Source organism: Tenrec ecaudatus, chromosome 2, assembly GCF_050624435.1.
Source record: "Tenrec ecaudatus isolate mTenEca1 chromosome 2, mTenEca1.hap1, whole genome shotgun sequence".
NCBI classification, from domain to species: domain Eukaryota; kingdom Metazoa; phylum Chordata; class Mammalia; order Afrosoricida; family Tenrecidae; genus Tenrec; species Tenrec ecaudatus.
The window spans coordinates 128803945-128821523 of record NC_134531.1 but is presented as its reverse complement, the minus strand read 5'-3'; the positions used below and the strand labels follow the sequence as shown (position 1 = coordinate 128821523).

The 17579-nt window shown below is 44.6% G+C and overlaps 1 protein-coding gene across 7 annotated transcripts in view; it reads left to right on the top strand.

The window, feature by feature from the left end:
- The first annotated feature begins 296 nt into the window (after positions 1–296).
- Positions 297–17579, top strand: part of ZNF608 (zinc finger protein 608) — a 119608-nt gene continuing 102325 nt past the window's right edge. The window contains exons 1-3 of one of the 7 annotated variants that reach the window (XM_075541462.1): positions 2298–2553; positions 2838–2925; positions 3922–5018. In XM_075541462.1, coding sequence (XP_075397577.1) covers positions 4110–5018 — 909 coding nt within the window. In that variant the 5' untranslated portion in view covers positions 2298–2553; positions 2838–2925; positions 3922–4109. Of the gene's footprint in view, positions 551–2296; positions 2926–3921; positions 5019–5558; positions 5755–17579 lie in introns of those variants that run through there. The other 6 variants (XM_075541464.1, XM_075541465.1, XM_075541463.1 and 3 more) reach the window with 6 other exon arrangements.

Here is a 17579-nt window from a genome sequence, read left to right as displayed (position 1 = left end):
TCCCGTTCCCTTCCTGCAGGAGGTTCTTCAACCCCAATCTGGTTGGAAAATAAAACGCTTTGTCTCCACAAGCACCCCCACGGCACCCCCACCCGCTCGCAGTGTGTGTTTTATACGTGTGTATATCTCAACCCCCTACAGTAGCCAAGAGAAAGCAGCCAGCCAATCAGAGAGCCCAGTTTCATAAAAGCTGCTCTCTGATTGGCTCTATGCGAAAGGGCATTGGGAACAAAGAAAAGTCCCTTTCAGGTATAGAGGCTGAGAGCTCCTTTTGCTCCATTCCCCCTGTGTGTGTGTTGTGTTTCAGTCCTGATTTCAGTGTTGCAGAACAAGCTTGTTGTGTGTGTGCACCAGGGGGATTTGTTTTGTTTTGTTTTTCTTTTCCTTTTTTGCTTTTATAAAAAAATACACAGGACGGTCTGTGACATTTGATGGTCCATCTTTAATAATACATTTGTTGAAGAGATTATAATTTCCAAAATAAAGCGGCTGCAACCAAACACATTCAATGCAGTTAGGAGGAAAAGGTCAACTCGATCCAATACAGACCGTAAGTACGGTTGCGTGGTGTGTCTCTCTAGCACTTAGCGGGGACTTCATGCAGGGGAATGTGCGAGTTTTGTGCATTGAAATGAGGAACTAGTTACAGGGCTTGGCTTTGGCATTCAGAGCAGCAGCCCCAGAAGGGTGAATTTTAGTCAGTGGAGGGTGAAGTATTTGTAACTTCTGCACACAAATTAAGCTTGACGGGGCACTCGGGGTAACTTTGAGTAAATCACCTCTTGGGCTTTTAACCCAAAGGAGAATAAAAGTGACACAATTACATATCCTGGTCTGCCGTGTCCGTTCTCCTGCTCACCTCCCCACCTCCCCTCCTGTCCCTAGCGGGGCAGGACCCCCTTCCAAACCGAACCAGGGAAATGGGGGCAGGGGCAGAACAAGCCGATTTCTGTCGCCTGTCACATCCCAGGGTCCAATAATTTAATATGAAACAAGGGAAAAGCCACCCATGACATGTAATGGTAATAATCACCATTTTCCACCTCCTTTAAAAAGCCAGCAGCGAAAACATCATTAAGGGAGAGAAGGGGGGGGGGAGCCCCACCCAACCCAAACAAACCCACAAATAGCAACAGTGGTGTGCTTATTAGAGGACTTGATTGAGAGCTAGCAAAATGTTTTTCTTTGTTTCCTCCATGAGGGGTCCCTAAAATCGAAGTCGCTCGCAGATGCCCTCTCCCCTTCCCCCCTTCGCCCCAGTCTCCGGCCCCTTGGGAAAGCCGACAAATTGGAGATCAGTTGAGGAAAGGTTTATAAGGTGTTTCTTTAAAACATCTGCTTTGCTCTTGCGTTCATTACATTTCACTCCCTCCGAACTTCCGAGTCCCCGGGCTCCGAGAAATGTTTCACATTCATAACTTGTAGCTGCGGCCACTGCAGGCGGGAGGCGGGGGGGGGGGTGGGAGCGTGTGCAAGGGAGGGGAGAGACCTTCAGCTTTTTTTTTTTAAAGACCAGATCAGTATTTTCTTGATACGCTTGTCACCATTTTTGTTCTCACGACAACCTATTGAGCCCTTGATCCTCACGTGATGTGAAAGGCTTGCACTGTAACAAAATCGCTCCTTTTAGATGGTTGGTTGTTGCTAACTCGCCCATCCCCCCTCCCCTCCCAGCCCCGACATTTCCAGCAAAGCGACTCTCCACTTCCAACCCATCAACAATTCATTACAGCTTTTAGCTTTCAAACGCCAGCTAATTAAAAATACTAAGCCAAGCTCCGAGGCCATCTGACTAAACACAGGAGGGGGGAGGGCGCGAGGAGAAGAGAAAAATAAATAAAAGGGAGACGCACACCGTTTGCTGCGATTCTGGGGTGGGGGGGGGACTGTCCTGAAAAAAGGTCGGCTTAAAAATTTTTTAATTTAAAAAACTCGAATTATCGAATTACCACATGACTGATTGGCTTGAGCGACAGCGAGCCCCCCCACCCCCGCCCCCCGGGGGGGGGGACTATGCTAGGAACTCGGTTCCTTTTTCTTAAAACAACATAAGACAGGAAAACATCACATCCTTTAGGGTTGGAAGGCTGCACCGATTCCAAACGCCGTTATTCTCCCCACCCCAACGCCCCCCGCCCGCGCGGGTGCTGTTAGAGCTCGTTTATCAGCTTACGAATCATCTGCCCCTCCCCCTCCACACCTTCTCCGGCTGCTCTCGCCCAGCGTCCCATCCCACCCTTCGTCCTCCCTTTTCCTCCTCCTCCTCCTCCTCCCCCCCCCCGCTCGCCTTCCCCCTCCTTTTCTCTTAAGTTGGTTGAAAAAAATAAAATCTGTCAGGACGGGCGGAAAAATGCCACTTCCCGACTAACAGGCGGAATCCAGCCCAGATTTTCAGTCCTTTCTTCTTCTTCTTCTTCCTTGCCTTTCGCTAATTTATCTCGAGGTTAGCACATTCTGTCTTGTTACTAGCGGACGCCTGTAGGTTGGCTACAAGGGACCATTACTTACTGATCACGGTGGCTCTGGAGTCTGCAACTGAAGGCGGAAGGAGAAGTTGGGAAAACTTTTTTCTCTAAGCTCGCTTTCTCTCTCTCTCTCTCTCTTTAGCTATTATTCTCGATGCTTATTAAGAGGGAAAAAAAACCCCTTGGTGCTTCTGTTGTGAATGTGAAACATTATCTTCCAGCTGTACAGTGACACATTTTTTTTTAAGGAGAAAAAGACTCCTGATCCGTTTGCCAAGAGGGGGGTGGGGAGGTGGAATAATGTTATCGAGTGATTATTCTGGCTGAGATGTGTTATTTGGTTTCTTCCTTCTTGATCATTTGGTGTTTAAGCAAAATGAGTCTCAGGCTTGTTTGCCGAGTGGAGTGGGAAAAGCATTTTGATTTGCTGGCCTAATTAAAATATGATAAAGGATTAAAGGTAAGCAATGTCTGTGTGTGTATGTATATTTATTTATTTTTCTTGACAATCAACTGTTAAAAGGGGGCTGATCCCTTTAAAAACCGTTTTAACTGATCTTTGTCAAACACACACTCATTTGCGGTCACGGAGGCCACCTTGGCGCAGATCACTTAAAGTGTATGTCTTAATCAGTTTCCTGTACAGTCAGTAGCACCATACTTAACAGACTGAACAATTCTGTGACCCAGGAATACCGTAGAATTGTTTGGATGTGTTTTTTTTCTCTTTCCGTAGAAGGCAGATGCTTAACCTCTTATTAACACTGTCTTTTCCATAGAAAAATGCTCTTAAAAACGTGTGTGTTTCAAAATATGTATAAACAGTTTGGGAGAAAGAGGGTCGGAAGGAGTTATATGTATGGGTAGACTGGTCATTTTTCTGTTCCTTACTGGGAACAAAAAACAGATTGCCCGGGCAATTTGTAAGAACTAATAAAATTAGAAATAAGGGGGAAACGAGGCCACAGCATTTTATAAAAACTAGTCTTAAGAGAACTTCCAGGGGCTGATCTTCTAAAACTGCAACCAGATCTAGAGGATGTTTAGAGATGTTTAAATCCGTGTTCCTCCCTCTCTTCTCAGTATCCAGGCTGTGTTTCTGGGGTTGAAATAGCACATGTGCTAGACAAAAATCCTAAACTCCCTTTTAAAAAAAAATCTCTTTGGACTTGAATCAGATCCTTAAGATAGTTTAATGCTTTTTTTTTTAAAGTGATTCTCTTTGTGTTGTTGATAAAGGGCTTTTCTTTTTAGCTACTGTAAGATGCTCACTGCCAAGGGGCTGTTTTTCGGGTTTGGTTATTTTCCTTTAAACCTGATATTGGACTGTGGAGACAATACATGAGCCACTTTACTCTCCACCTTTCCCTGTACCCCTTACTGACTCCCCAGTATTAATCGGTTTTTATTCTGGTAACACCCAGACAAGAAATATTCGACTTTTCCCCCTTCACAGGAAAAGGTGGACCTGGACTGAAGGGTGTAAAATCCCTGGACACATTCCTGGGGCAGGAAAAAGAAGAGGAAGATTAGAAGATTTTTTTTTTTTTTCTTTAAGAGAAAGCCCGGCGGAGCTAAACGAATGTCCCCTCATCTCCAAAGGAAAGTTCATCGGATTTTTATTCTAGAGAGCCCGTCTTCAGGATGTCAGTGAACATTTCTACTGCTGGAAAAGGTGTGGATCCAAATACGGTTGATACTTATGACAGTGGCGATGATTGGGAAATCGGGGTTGGAAATTTAATAATTGATTTGGACGCCGATTTGGAGAAGGACAGACAGAAATTTGAGATGAATAATTCCACCAACACCACTAGCAGCAGCAGCAACGCCAAGGATTGTGGAGGTCTGGCCTCCAGTGGGGCCGGTGCTACCGCAGCTTTAGCTGATGGCCTAAAATTTGCTTCTGTTCAGCCCTCTGCTCCTCAGGGGAATCCACACAAAGAGGCCAGCAAATCAAAAGTGAAAAGGAGTAAAACTTCTAAGGATGCTAATAAATCGCTGCCTTCTGCTGCCTTGTATGGGATTCCCGAGATCAGCAGCACTGGCAAGAGGCAGGAAGTCCAAGGGCGCCCTGGAGAGGCAACTGGCATGAATTCAGCGCTGGGTCAAAGTGTGAGCAGCGGCGGCGGCGGCAGCCCAAACAGCACCAGCACCAGCACCGGCACCTCGGCGGCCACCGCGGGGGCAGCCTCCTGTGGGAAAAGCAAAGAGGAGAAGCCAGGTAAAAGCCAGAGCAGCCGAGGAGCCAAGCGGGATAAGGATGCGGGGAAATCCAGGAAGGACAAACACGATCTTCTTCAGGGCCACCAGAATGGCAGTGGCGGCCAGGCCCCCTCCGGGGGCCACCTCTATGGCTTTGGGGCCAAGAGTAATGGAGGTGGCACGAGCCCCTTCCACTGCGGGGGCACTGGGAGTGGCAGTGTCGCCGCTGCAGGGGAAGTTAGCAAAAGTGCTCCGGATTCAGGGCTCATGGGAAACTCTATGTTGGTAAAGAAGGAAGAGGAGGAGGAGGAGAGCCACAGGCGAATCAAGAAACTGAAAACCGAGAAGGTAGGCTACCATCGCCTTCCTCGATCTCCCACTTTCCTCTGTGTGTGCGCTGTGTGGGTGTGTGTGGGGTGTGCCTCTGTGTGCCTCGCTTCCTGCTCCTGCTTTCGGGTGCTCGGTGATATTTCTGGTCTATGCAAACTGTGCGTGGGGGCGCTTACTTGTGTGCAGTGTTGGGCTCTTGCTTCTACTGTTGCCGCTGCTCTTGGGGCGGGAGTCTGGCTCCCCAGGTGGGAGGAATGGAGCAAGATCCTTTGGCCCTACAGACGGGCTTCTGGCCAGTCAGCTAGGTGTGCTTTTAATAGAAACCCCACAACCGCCCACTTGACTCTTGTCCTGGTTTATCCCCTAAGGATAACTGTCTTCTGCTTTAATTTACACATCCTGGTCATGTGTCCTGAGGCGCTGGGCTTCCCTCCCTGGAGAGGTATGTGGAGGGTTCTTATTTGCACAACACTTCCAGCTCATCACCACCCCCCCTTTCTCTTCCCAAAATAGTTCCGTCAAAGGACACCCTTGGATGACTTCCTGTTATTGGTGCAGACTCAGACCCCATCCTGGGTGTCTGCGGGTCAATGGTTTCCTAACTGCGCCTAAAGATTGTGGTGCTTCTGGTGGCTGCTAGGAGTCTACCCTCGTCCCCTGACCCAGTTTTTCTATTTCAGTGTATTATCACACTGTGATCACCCTGGGGCTAGATCCTTGGATGTCGAGCTTGACTGGGGAGCTGGAAAGGCTGGTAAGAAAGCGAAATAGACTTGGAGGCGTGGTATTTCTGAAAGGTGAAAGCATAACCCAAAGGGGTTCTATCTGGTCGCTAACAGCGAAGCGCATTGGAGCACTCAGGGCCCCTCCTCCCCGCTTTGTCGCGACTTTAAAAGCTGTAGTCTGTAGGTAGGTGCTGTCTTCGAAAAAGTAGCTTCGGTGTTGTGCTGCTCAGGGATGGAGGCCTGCCTTACTGGTCTAGAGATGGTTGTGCATTTGAGTAATGTCTGGGAACAGAAGGTGCTCTGTCCACCAGGCGGGTCCAGAGAGAGAGAGAGAGCGCGCGAGCTGGGGGTGTGACAGACGTGTCTCTGAAATGACTGCCTCGATGAATTCTACAGGTTGTGCCTCGCAGAAGCACGCTGTCCTGTGCCCTGATGTGGTTTGTGGCATGACTGTTTGGAAACTTGCCTATTAGATCATTTGAGGCTTGTTTCGGGCTTGATCAGAATGATAAGTGGTGATAATATGTGTGTGGAAAATTTCCATTTCTGTGCTGTCCATTTAAGCCAAATATATGTGTTCAAATTTTAAGCTGGAATACAGGGAAAAGTTTTGAGTTTGCGATTCGAGAAGTCTCTGAAGGTAACAGTTAAAGTGGAGAGAACGCAGACAGTACAGAAAACCTCTGAACCCTTCTTTTACCCTTATCCCCTTGGTTAGATAATGATTTGATTTTTTTTAATCCCAGGGTGTGATTTTTATGTTTGAATGTGTAGTTCCACATAATTTCTGTTAAAAGGCTTTCTGAAATCTTCTTATTAACTTAGTACAGTAGGGCATTTACTTTTGTTGCCAATAGTCTTCAAATTGCGGTTCTAATCTGCTTTAACTGTCTCGATGAATTGCCCTAATCCAGTACTCACAATGGCTGTGGTTAAGGAGTCAGAGCCATTTGATTGGATTCACTGGCTGCCTGGAATGTGGGAGGTACTGCCCTTTTGCATTCTCCTTAGCCTTTTAATCTTCCAGCCAAATGTTCACATTGAACAATTTTGTTTAGCTGGCAATCGGGACATTTCAGTATCTCAAAGGCTGCTGTCATGGCAACTGAGATTAGAGCGTGGTGTCGGTTCTCCCGTTTTGTGTTCTTTTCACTTTCCAGTCACAGAGGAAAACTAGGTGAAGAATGGGGGGATTCAATTATTCATATACATGCCGCTCATCCCCAGTCAGAGCAGTATAAATGTGATCATATGAATTACATACATGGAGAGCAAACAAGTCACTCAGGGGCTTGGGTGGAGGAGGGGAGAGAGGAGGTGGGAAAACTGCTCAGTGTTTACACTCCAGTTTAGACTCTCTTGGCCCCTGGGCCCAGAGGAAGCTGCACTTCCAACCACAGCCAATGGTGTTGGCACAAGTGGCCTTGGGGGACGGCTTCGAGAGGGGGTGGGCCATACATTCTGTCAGGCTGGGTGGGTGTGGGCTCAGGACTTCCCATCATGGTCTTTAGGATGTCATGCCTCACCCCACCCCTACCCCCAATTCCAGAATGGCCGAAGACTGGCTTTGGGTTCTTGGCACACCCGAGACGGGACTCCTTGCAAGAATGTCACCCAGGGAAGGAAATAATGCCACGAAGTTTAGGACGCTAACTTTTAGGAAGTAAAGACTGAGTAAGGCAAGCTTCACTTGACAAAAGATGTCAAGGCCTGTGCGTCTTTAAGAAAGGTTTCTTTGGGATGTTTTGTACAAGGCTTTTACTTTAAACCTTTCTTGATTTTCTGGGTTTGTGAAGGGTGAGTGCCTCACGGGAGAAGACGGCTAGTTTTCAGCAATCAGAGGTAGCTCTTTAAGAGCCAAATGTAAAAGCCAAAAACCTGCGCATGTCCTGCTCCCCCCCCCCCACCTCCCAGGTTCACAGGCGATTCATAAGACTAGCTGTCACTGGCTAATTTTCACAGCATGCTTAAATGTCTATTTTTGGTCTGTTTATTCTGTTTCTTCACTATACAAAGTCATGTAAAACATGATAAATTGGCCTTATGAAACCTAATTAAATCAATGCGTGTTCTTCTCCTTTATGTGGAAACCACAAGTATGTTGTAAAAGTCGCCACTCCCTTAATACGTGAGCAAAATCAAAACAGGCCATCATTCTACACTGCTTGAGCTGTATTTCTATAGCCCATGTTGTGGTTAAGTCACCAGTGACATGTCCAAATAAGTAGATTTGACGGGTTGGCTTTTGGTTGTTATAACCTGCCTCTTGCCTCTCCCCAGCCCCCACCTCTCTTTTGAAGCATAAAAGCCTTGTATTGAGGTGCCTCCTTAGCAGTCTTACACCAGACAGGAGGCATTTAACTGGGATATATATATATATATATATATATATACTTATCTCTTATCTCTCTATTGAACATAGGTTTATTTGATCATGGGAAAATTAGGATGCTTAATAGAAATGAAGGGCACGGGAGGTCTTGTAGGTGTTATATTTGGGTTCTGGTTACTCACTAAATTTGGGGAAAGCAAACCAAACAGAACAACAAACAACCCCAACCCCTGCCCTTGGCATCTGAAAGCTGCTGTCTACAAATGAAATTGCCTATAAACAATAACTGTGGGTTTCATCAGGCCTCCCCGTCCCCTAAGTCTTTATATACTACATTAGGGAATTCTGGTACGTTTTCTAAAGTGAGTGTGAGCAGTTTAGGAACATATTTTGATTCCTGAGTGTTCTGGAAGATAACCTTTTTTTCCTCCTTCAAATACAGTGTCCCTTACAAATTCAGCTTAGAGAGTGCAGTTTATCTACTGTGAAATAAAAGGGCAGAAAGGTCACTTGCTATAATTAAAGAACAAAGTCTATTGTTGTCCGACACAAACTGTTTTGAAAGCTACATAAGGGATTTAGCTGTTAAAAACGTTGGTAACTAAGGGTGACTCCCAATCCGCATTGATCCTGCTCCTTGCTTTTCTATAGGCTTCCTTGGAGGGTGACAAGCTTTTGAGGTGGGTGCAGAGGGGATGCCCTTTGCTTAAGGAAGTTTTCTGTGAGAACCCAAGGAGCTTGAGATATGTATGAGACCAGGTCCGTAATGGAATTAACTATCTGCTGGGTGTTTTAGGGAGATTGAAATCACACCCACCCACGCACGCGCGCACACACACACACACACACACACACACACACACACACACCTGAGCAAGGTGGTGCTAAAGGAGATAAATAATGCTTAGCAACTTTTAATAACTTTGCAAATAGTCTGTTAAAAAAATGAAAGGGAAGGGATTAATTGCCTAAATGTCATGAGGTTAAGAATACTCTTCAAGTGAAATTGCTTGGCTGCAAGATTGTTTTAATTAGAGTGTTATAAAGACTTATTTTTTCCTAAGCAGCATTTTATAGTTAGTAAATGAAATGTATGCCGAAAGTGCTAAGCAGAACACTCCCTAACCACAGAGGTGTTCAATAACCAGATTCAAACAACATGGAAAATGCCATCTGTTCTTCGTTTTCAGCATGAAAAGCAGGGATTGAATAGCCGAGATTTGCTCCAATTTTGACTATGTCTGTGTGTGTGGTTTTTTTAAATTCAAAAAAGTTCACCTGGTACTTCATAGAAACCCGAAATTGCGGTAATATGAGCAACCCTGTGAAAACACATGTTCCTACATTTATTTTAACCAGTTCCACTTTTATTTAAAAGATTTCCAGAAGCCCAACTATTGAACACTTTCTAATGGTTCTTCAGTTCCTGCAGGCAATCACAATGAGGGGTCAGTTGTTCAGAGATCTCACTATTTAGTCAGTACCTGAATTATTCTGTCAACTTTCCCCCTGGTAGCTCCCAGAGGCTACCTCTGGTCAGTGTGTGTCAGTTAACCTAGTTGTTTGTGTGTGTGTGCCTGAGCCATGGGCTGGGGGTTACTGGGCGGAGACCTCGCTCTTGCTCAGAGCTGTAGTGGGAAGATTGTTGACAGTGGGGGAAATATTCTGTCAACAATAACTTCTGAGTCCTTGACTCTTAGATACTAAAATTTGTGGTTCTGGGTTTAGGAAGTGCTATGGGTAAAAACATGATCCAGCTTTTGTTGGAGGTCTTTTATTGAAGCTAATAACTGGGCTTGTGCCTCCCTGAGATAAATGACATTATCTCTGAGTGGGCTGACAGGAAACAGACGTGTTAATGGTGAAGCTGCGGGGAGGGTCTGCCTGGGTTCTGACAAGAGTGGAGAAGGGACCCCTGGTTGCGGTCATTAACACAGAATGCATTCTTGCTCTCCCTAAGAGGCCCTTGATAATTGGAAAGCTATTTTAGCCACAAGCACTTAAATCATAAATCTACTCCTCCTAGTTCTTTTGCATTCTTAAAAGTAGCAAAGTAATGTGTTTTTTTGTTAACAAGTGTGTGATCTGGGCCTTTAAAATGGTGGCAATCCCAAGACTTGTTTTAGTCCATGGGATCTCTCTTTGTCTTTCATCATTGCTCACTCACCCCTCTGCATTAATGAAGTGGAAAAATGGGTCCAAATGTGAAAAAAAGAATGAATTTTTTTTAATACTTGAGAATGTGTTTGTGCGGAGTGCGAGTGTTTTACTGAAATACATTTTTTTATAAGTTGGGGGAGAGACTTTGCTCAGTGAATTTTGAATGTGAGTGGAAGTTGCAGGCTTTTGAAGTGTATGTTTAAAAAAGTCATGGGTGTAATTGGGTTTCTTTTTTTTAAAATTTTATTTATTTATTTTTTTAAACAATTTATTGGGGCTCATACAATTCTTATCACAGTTCATACATATACATACATCAATTGTATAAAGCACATCTGTACAGTCTTTGCCCTAATCATTTTTTTCTCCTCTTTTCTTTTGTTACATTTTATTAGGGGCTCATACAACTCTTATCACCATCCATACATATACATACATCAATTGTATAAAGCACATCCATACATTCCCTGCCCCAATCATTCTCAAGGCATTTGCTCTCCACTTAAGCCCCTTGCATCAGGTCCTCTTTTTTTTTCCCCTCCCTCCCCTTTCCCCCCTCCCTCATGTGCCCTTGGTAATTTATACATCGTTATTTTGTCATATCTTGCCCTATCCGGAGTCTCCCTTCCCCCCTTCTCTGCTGTCCCTCTCCCAGGGAAGAGGTCACATGTGGATCCTTGCAATCAGTTCCCCCTTTCCAACCCACTCACCCTCTACTCTCCCAGGTGTAATTGGGTTTCAATGCAGTTTCAACTTTTTTTGCTTCTGGAAGGAAGCTAATGGACATGTTGAACACATTCAAAAGATGTAGAAGAGGTGGAAGAATCATGTTATTTTATTCCTTAATAATAAGCACCGGAAATTTTTTCACGGTACTTACTGTAGCACCACAAAGTCTTGGTTGCCAGCACGCTGAACATCAAGGGTGTTGTTTTAATCCTAAACACCTGATTCCTAGGTTACTTGTATAGCTGTGTTTTTGTTTCAAGTGGAAACCAGAATGAGGAAATCTTGGGCTAACCTTGTTAGCAACATCTTCGTCAGAAATAACCTGCATCCACTAGACTTGACCTCAATTATCACTTGCCCTCTGTATCACTTAAGATTATAGGGAAAGAGAACAGGTGAGATGGCTGTCATCTGAGTAATAAAGGCTCATCCTACATTGATGCCGTGTAATTCTGGCACTGCGTGTGCGTTTGTGTGTGTGTGTTTAAATGCTGTAAAATTTAGATTTTGGCTTGGGAATGGATTGGGAAGGTTTAGTTAATGTGGACTTTCAACTCCACCCCCTCCAAGATGTCACTAGCAAGAATCTGCATTCCACTCTGTTGAATAGGCCTCTCAAGTCTCCCTCCTGTTCTCTGTGTGAGCTGAAGTTTTGCTTGTGACTACTTGCTCTTTTAATTTAAGCATAAGATTTTGGCTGTTGGAACAAAGGCTTTGCAACTGAATGAAAAGGTTGTTAAACTATTCAGAGTAGATTGAGGAGCCCTTGTGCGTTTGTAATGTGAGTTTGAGAACCCAAAGTCTATTCAAGAGGGTGGGATTGGCATTTGGCTCTTAAGCCGAATTCTGCATATTTGCTAAATATTGGTTAGAAATAACTTTGGGAATGTATTAAAAGAGATTATGGGTTTTGCCTGAAGAATGGAAATGATCACAAAACGAATGCTTCCTGCATTTCCATGGGCTTTGAACAACTTGATTTTCATCTGGCATTCCATTGATGCGAAATGCAAATGAAAAAAATATGTATGATGATTATAATCGTAAACTTAAAGTGAAAGTGTTTGGGATAGAAGAAATGGGTTAGAGATGATTAATAAATGCTACTGCTGAGTTTTCAAAGCCACCTCCTTCCTCATCCCTGCCCCCACTTCCCATGTGATTATCATTCACTGTGACTGCTCTAGCTCCACCACTGAGCTTTTTTTTTTTTTTTTTTGTCTCCTGGGAATCCTCATTGTCAGCTAGCAACTTAAGAAAAATGTGCCTACAGGGACATTTAGGCGTATTCCAATATGCCATATGAATGTAGCTTTTACAGTTTAAAAGAGCAAATAAAAATATATTGATTACATTTTGTGTTGTACATAATGATTTTAGAAAGCAGATATTTAGGTTGAGGAATTGGCTTGTTATGTTAACTAGAGAGCAGATGGCATGGTGCCACAGACGTATAATTTTACTTAAAGGAACTTTTTAAGGTTTTGATGTGTTTTCTTTTCCTCTTATTTCCCCGATGGCTTCTTTTTTATTGAAGGGTAACTTAAGGAGACCTGGTAGCAATTTTACTGCCTTCCCTTGACGTTTTGAAATAATAGCTGGGTCTTTGGTTGTACTGATCTTCCAACAGTCAACTTGATTCTGGTTTTTGTCATGTGGCAGTGAATTAAAAAAAAAGTGTTTGTAGTATGTCTTAAGAAAGACTCTTTTATATGCTTCAATTAGCAACAGAAGACAAAGTTCCAATTGGTCACACTTTCCTAAACTCCTTTTGATTAAAGAAAACTCTGGGTTTGGTTTCTTAGGAAAGCACATCTGGTCCTCTGGCTGCTTTGGGTACAACTTTTTGTCGTTCCATTAGCCACCGAAGGTTCAAAGGTTGTGTCTGAACTGTTCCGAGTCAGCACGCCTTTCCCTGTAACAGACGGCTGTACTCTCTTCGGTTGCTACATCCTTCATGAATGACCTGAATTCAGTTAGAATAAAAGTAACACCGAGATTGTATCCTTAAGTCAGGATGTGTCTTAAGTTTGTCTTCCTTAGGTCAGCAAGCTTTCCCTATAGTGGAAGGCTGTACTTTTTCCCTTTCCTTTTGTGGTTGCTATACCCTTCATGAATGACATGACTTCACTTAGGATGAAAGTACTGTTGGTTTCTTCTCTGCGGAGACAATTTTACCCATTTTTCACCTAAAACATCTTCAGGATGAGTTGGAAAGTATCTTCCAACTTTTAAAATGTTTTTGGTGGTGGTGGTAAAGTGTGCATCGCCAGACCAGATTGCTTTTGGATTTCCTGTCACCTCTTTGGCTGATTTTACAGATGACTCATGTTCCAAGCAACAATAATGTTTGAATTGGAAGGATTGGAGCCTTGGGTTTTTTCATTCTTCATGGAGAACTGTTTATTTGTGTGTGGTTCACCACAGTACATGGATAATGCTATCAAATCTGTGCTTTATTATAGGCTTACGACTATCGCGGCAGCACTTGAGTTATGTGTTCCGGCATTTTATAGCTTTGCCAGTTCTTTTGTGATGGAAATGACATTAGAACTGAATCTTCGCAGTGAAGGGGAAAATAGGCACAACCAATAGAAACTGGCCTGTTGAGGCAGTTTGGAAGTAAACCCTGGGGAGGGGTTAAAGCCCCCCGCCCCCCATCACCCCAGTGATGTGAAATATGCAGGAAACATTCACTTTTTGCGAAGATCTGAGAAACATGAGGTGAGTGAATGCTTGGGTAGACGGAGGCTGCTCCAACCATTAGGCTAAGGCACACGCTGGTGTTTCCCGCGCGCGAATTACCCAATGAAAAGCAATGAGCATTCCGTGGTCTGTGAGCAGCTCTGGAGGCGGAGTCTTAGCTAACAGTGGTTGTGTCGGCTCCCCAAAGGGCGAACGAGGGTTTTTAAGACGGAGCGATTGAGCCTGTCCACATCAAACTCCATTTGGCCGATTGTCTACATTGACACCCTTTTGCCCCAATCGTCCACCAGCCTTTCCCAGGATGCTGCAGCAGATGCCAGACACTGAAGGAGAGCCGGCAGCTGTTTCCCTGGCTCCCCGGGTGCACACCCTCCTCCACAGCCGGCCCGCTCGCTCTCCCCTGCCCCCACCTCCCAAACCCGGGATCTCACCCGCGGACGTTTGCATCTTCCAGGGGAGCAGCCGGCAGGCGTTACGGCTGGCCAGTGCCCTGGCTTCTCGCGGAAGCCCGGGTACCGTGTCCGCGGCTGGCTCAGCTGCCGGGTCAGGCCGGGCCGGGGGCGGGGCCGCGCTCTGGGGGGGCGGGCGTCGGGGCCGCGCCCTCCTTCCTGCGCGGGACGGTCCAGGGCCCCGAGCGCTGTAAATCTGTCAGCTCGCCACGACGCCTTCACCTCTTTCTTCATTCGCTCCAGCTTCTAGTTTGACAACGGTCCCCCGAGGCGGAATTCTAATCTGCTTCCAATTAGTTGCAAAATGTGACTGAAATTTCCACATTATGGCTGCTGTTTTACTTGCACGCACACATCTAGAAACAAATTAATGCTCTTGAATATTTATTTTTTTTGAGCCCCTTGGATTTACTTTAAGAGGAAGAGTTACCAACTCCTTGGAATGACTTCCAGGATTTACATTTTCCCTCAAAGCTTCATAGACCCAGCATAGTTTAAAAAAAACAAAATCCTCTGTGTGTGTGTGTGTGTGTGTGTGTGTGTTGGGAGGGTGGGGGCAGTGAGGGGAGAACACAAATGGAACAAAAACTATGATGGGTAACGGGGGGTCTCTTTCTTAGTAAACCTTTTTATTTCTTCAAGATTTTTCAGAATGCATTGCATATGTTTAAGTTAGGCAAATAGATTTTGTAGTATTTCTAGAATAAACAAAACACGGATGTTTGGCCGAGTTTAGCGGAGGGGGGTGAGGGGGTCCTTGTGCAGCGTTCATGGAACACAAGTAGGCACACATTTCGTTCTAAATATAGCTGAAGGATATTTGGCCCAAACACAAAGATGTTTGCTCCACACTTACAAGTTTAACATTTGATATGTAAGAGCTGTAAATCCGAATAAAAGAACTGGCTTTGACAAACGTAAGGGCAGTGTTAGGCCATCTCCGTGTACGTTCACCTGCAGCCCACACGCTTGGTTCTGGGTCCTCAGCGAGCTGGTGTGCTGTGTGTTTCTGGGACTTAGTGGGTGTGGGTTCCGACTGGTGGGCACAGCACTGGACCCAAGGTTTTCATGGCTGTGACCTTTCCATCCTAAGGAGGCACCTCACATAGCCCTTTGCACTGCCCTGGGACTTCAATAGCTCTCCTACCCCACACAATCCCTTGTGAGGGAAATGTGCTTCTATTAGGGGTTTGGGGCATTCCCATTTTGGGGGAAATAACCACCCCAAATTCTTCTTTCCATTTTTTAATTGGTAGTATATGAAGTTGTTGCTCCATCTGATTACATCTTAGTATTAGCATTGTTTAAATTTTGGTGGCTGAAGAGGTCAAGTTAAAGATTATTACTTGCCCGAGCCATGCTATCTCTATTCCTGGAAGCAAGATTGTGGGTCTTAGGTTTATTGTATGTGGGAGCGTGGTACTCTTTAAGTTAAAGTATACTTATATATTTACTGGGGCATTTTATGGTATAGTTCTGTCAGCATCTTGGCAGACTGATATCAACAATCATAATGGGTTTTAAAGACGTGTGGAGAGTTTTATTGATGGTAAAGTGGTTTTCTTGATCACATTACGCTTAGTTTCTAAGTAGCACCTTCTCATGTAAATAGGTGCACCAACTCCCCCCACCCCAATTTTGTTGTCACATATAATAACAAAGACTCTAATGATCAATTGAGAAAGTTTTTTTGTTTTGTGTTTTTTTACTGGGCTGTTTTCAAACTGGAACCTCGAGTTGTGAAGCATTTACTTCACTTCCTACAAACAAGATCTTAAAACACTTATTTTTGGTAATACTAGGCTGCTCCCTTTCTTCTTATTCAATGATTGGTAGTAGAGAGGAAAAAGACAAATTGAAACTTCACATTTTTTTTTTGAAACTTAAAAATTTTTGAATGTGGGCCTTACATATTGCAGAGACCTCCTGGGTTAAAAAAAATAATAATAAAAGAATTGGCCTCATAGTGAAGTGCTCACAATAGGCATGATTGTGGTAGACCCTCAAGTCCCGGGGTTCCCTAATTACCCTTTAATGAGGTCAGTCAGCCCTGGCTTTTCCCCCTACCTCAGAGGGAAAGCACACAGCCTGTTGGAGTTCAAGTGGATCTTGCTGTATTTGCAACTTAGCATAACTGCTTTGAAGGCCCCCAGGGTGCTTAATTGGGGCTGAACATTTTTGTTTTGGGGGAGACTACACACAGCTCCCCATTGTGCATGTAGAAGCCACTGCATCTTGGAAGCATTACATGCTTTTGTTGATGGTGCATAGTTTTATAAACTCCAAATGAGCTTATTGCCTTTTAACCATTGGGAGTTTAAATAATGGAAGAAACTAAAAGTCTCTGGATTGGGCAGCTGCCAAGCAGTTAAAAAAAAAGAAAAGGAATGAATGGTTTAATTGTAGAGCTAAACCATTTGTTTACAGATTAAGACTTACTCCATCACCACATCCTATGGACCAAGAGGTGAAAGAATGAGGCCCCAAGGTACAGGGATTGAATGCCAAGCGTATGTTTTGTGAACATGCTCAGCTGTTTTTAAATTTTGGGGGGCTTTCCACAAAGGAAGCAAAAGAAGAATGTATTGTTGTTTCATGGTGGGAACACTCTGGTTCAAATGTATTTTTAACTTGTGAAATGGGGGTGGGATGAGGGTGAGGCCCCAGGACCCAAAACAACCACTTTGGATCCAGAGTGACCCCAGGTGAAGAGGGATGCCGTAGGTGGTTACTCTTTTGGTCAAGAAGCTGAAATTGTTAAGTGTCTTCTACCTGACAGTGGGGCAAAGGCTGCTGCTTCATCTTCCTGTTTGTTAAAACGAGGAGGGAACCGTGACAGTGGGAGGAGATGGAGAGTCACAAGTATGTACCACCACCACCAAAAGGGTTGTGGGATGCATGGTAGAGTGCTTTTGTTGAGATGTCCCTAGACCACACAGCTTCCAGAATAATTTGGACTGTGAGTTGCAGTCAATTCAAGAGCAATGGCTTTGGATTTGTTTATTGTAAGAGCCCAGGTAGCATAGCAGTTCGCCATTGTCTGCTGACATAGAGGCTGGCGGTTTGGAATCACTGTGGTACCTTCAATGGAAGATGAGCCTAACAAATCTGCTCGTGTAAAGCTTGTTGCTGTGTTGCCTTTTCTTCCACGGAGCTGCTAGTGGATTCGAACACTTGACCTTTCAATCTGGGTTCAGCAGCATTGCACCGCTGGGGCACCTTCTAGAAAGATTATAGCCAAGGAAGCAGTTTTACTCTCTAACCCATGGCATCGCTGTGAGTTGAACTCAACTTGCTGGTAGCCAACGACCGCAACCCAGAGGTTTCCCTTTATTTCATGACCCTTACTCTTTACTCACCAACGTGGTTCGGTTCCAAAGATCTTGTTATGTGAGAACAGGATGAGGATAGCTACATCATCTTGCATATGAGTAACCTCAAAACGGATTTTTTTCCTAAGCTATGTATTGAATTTTTT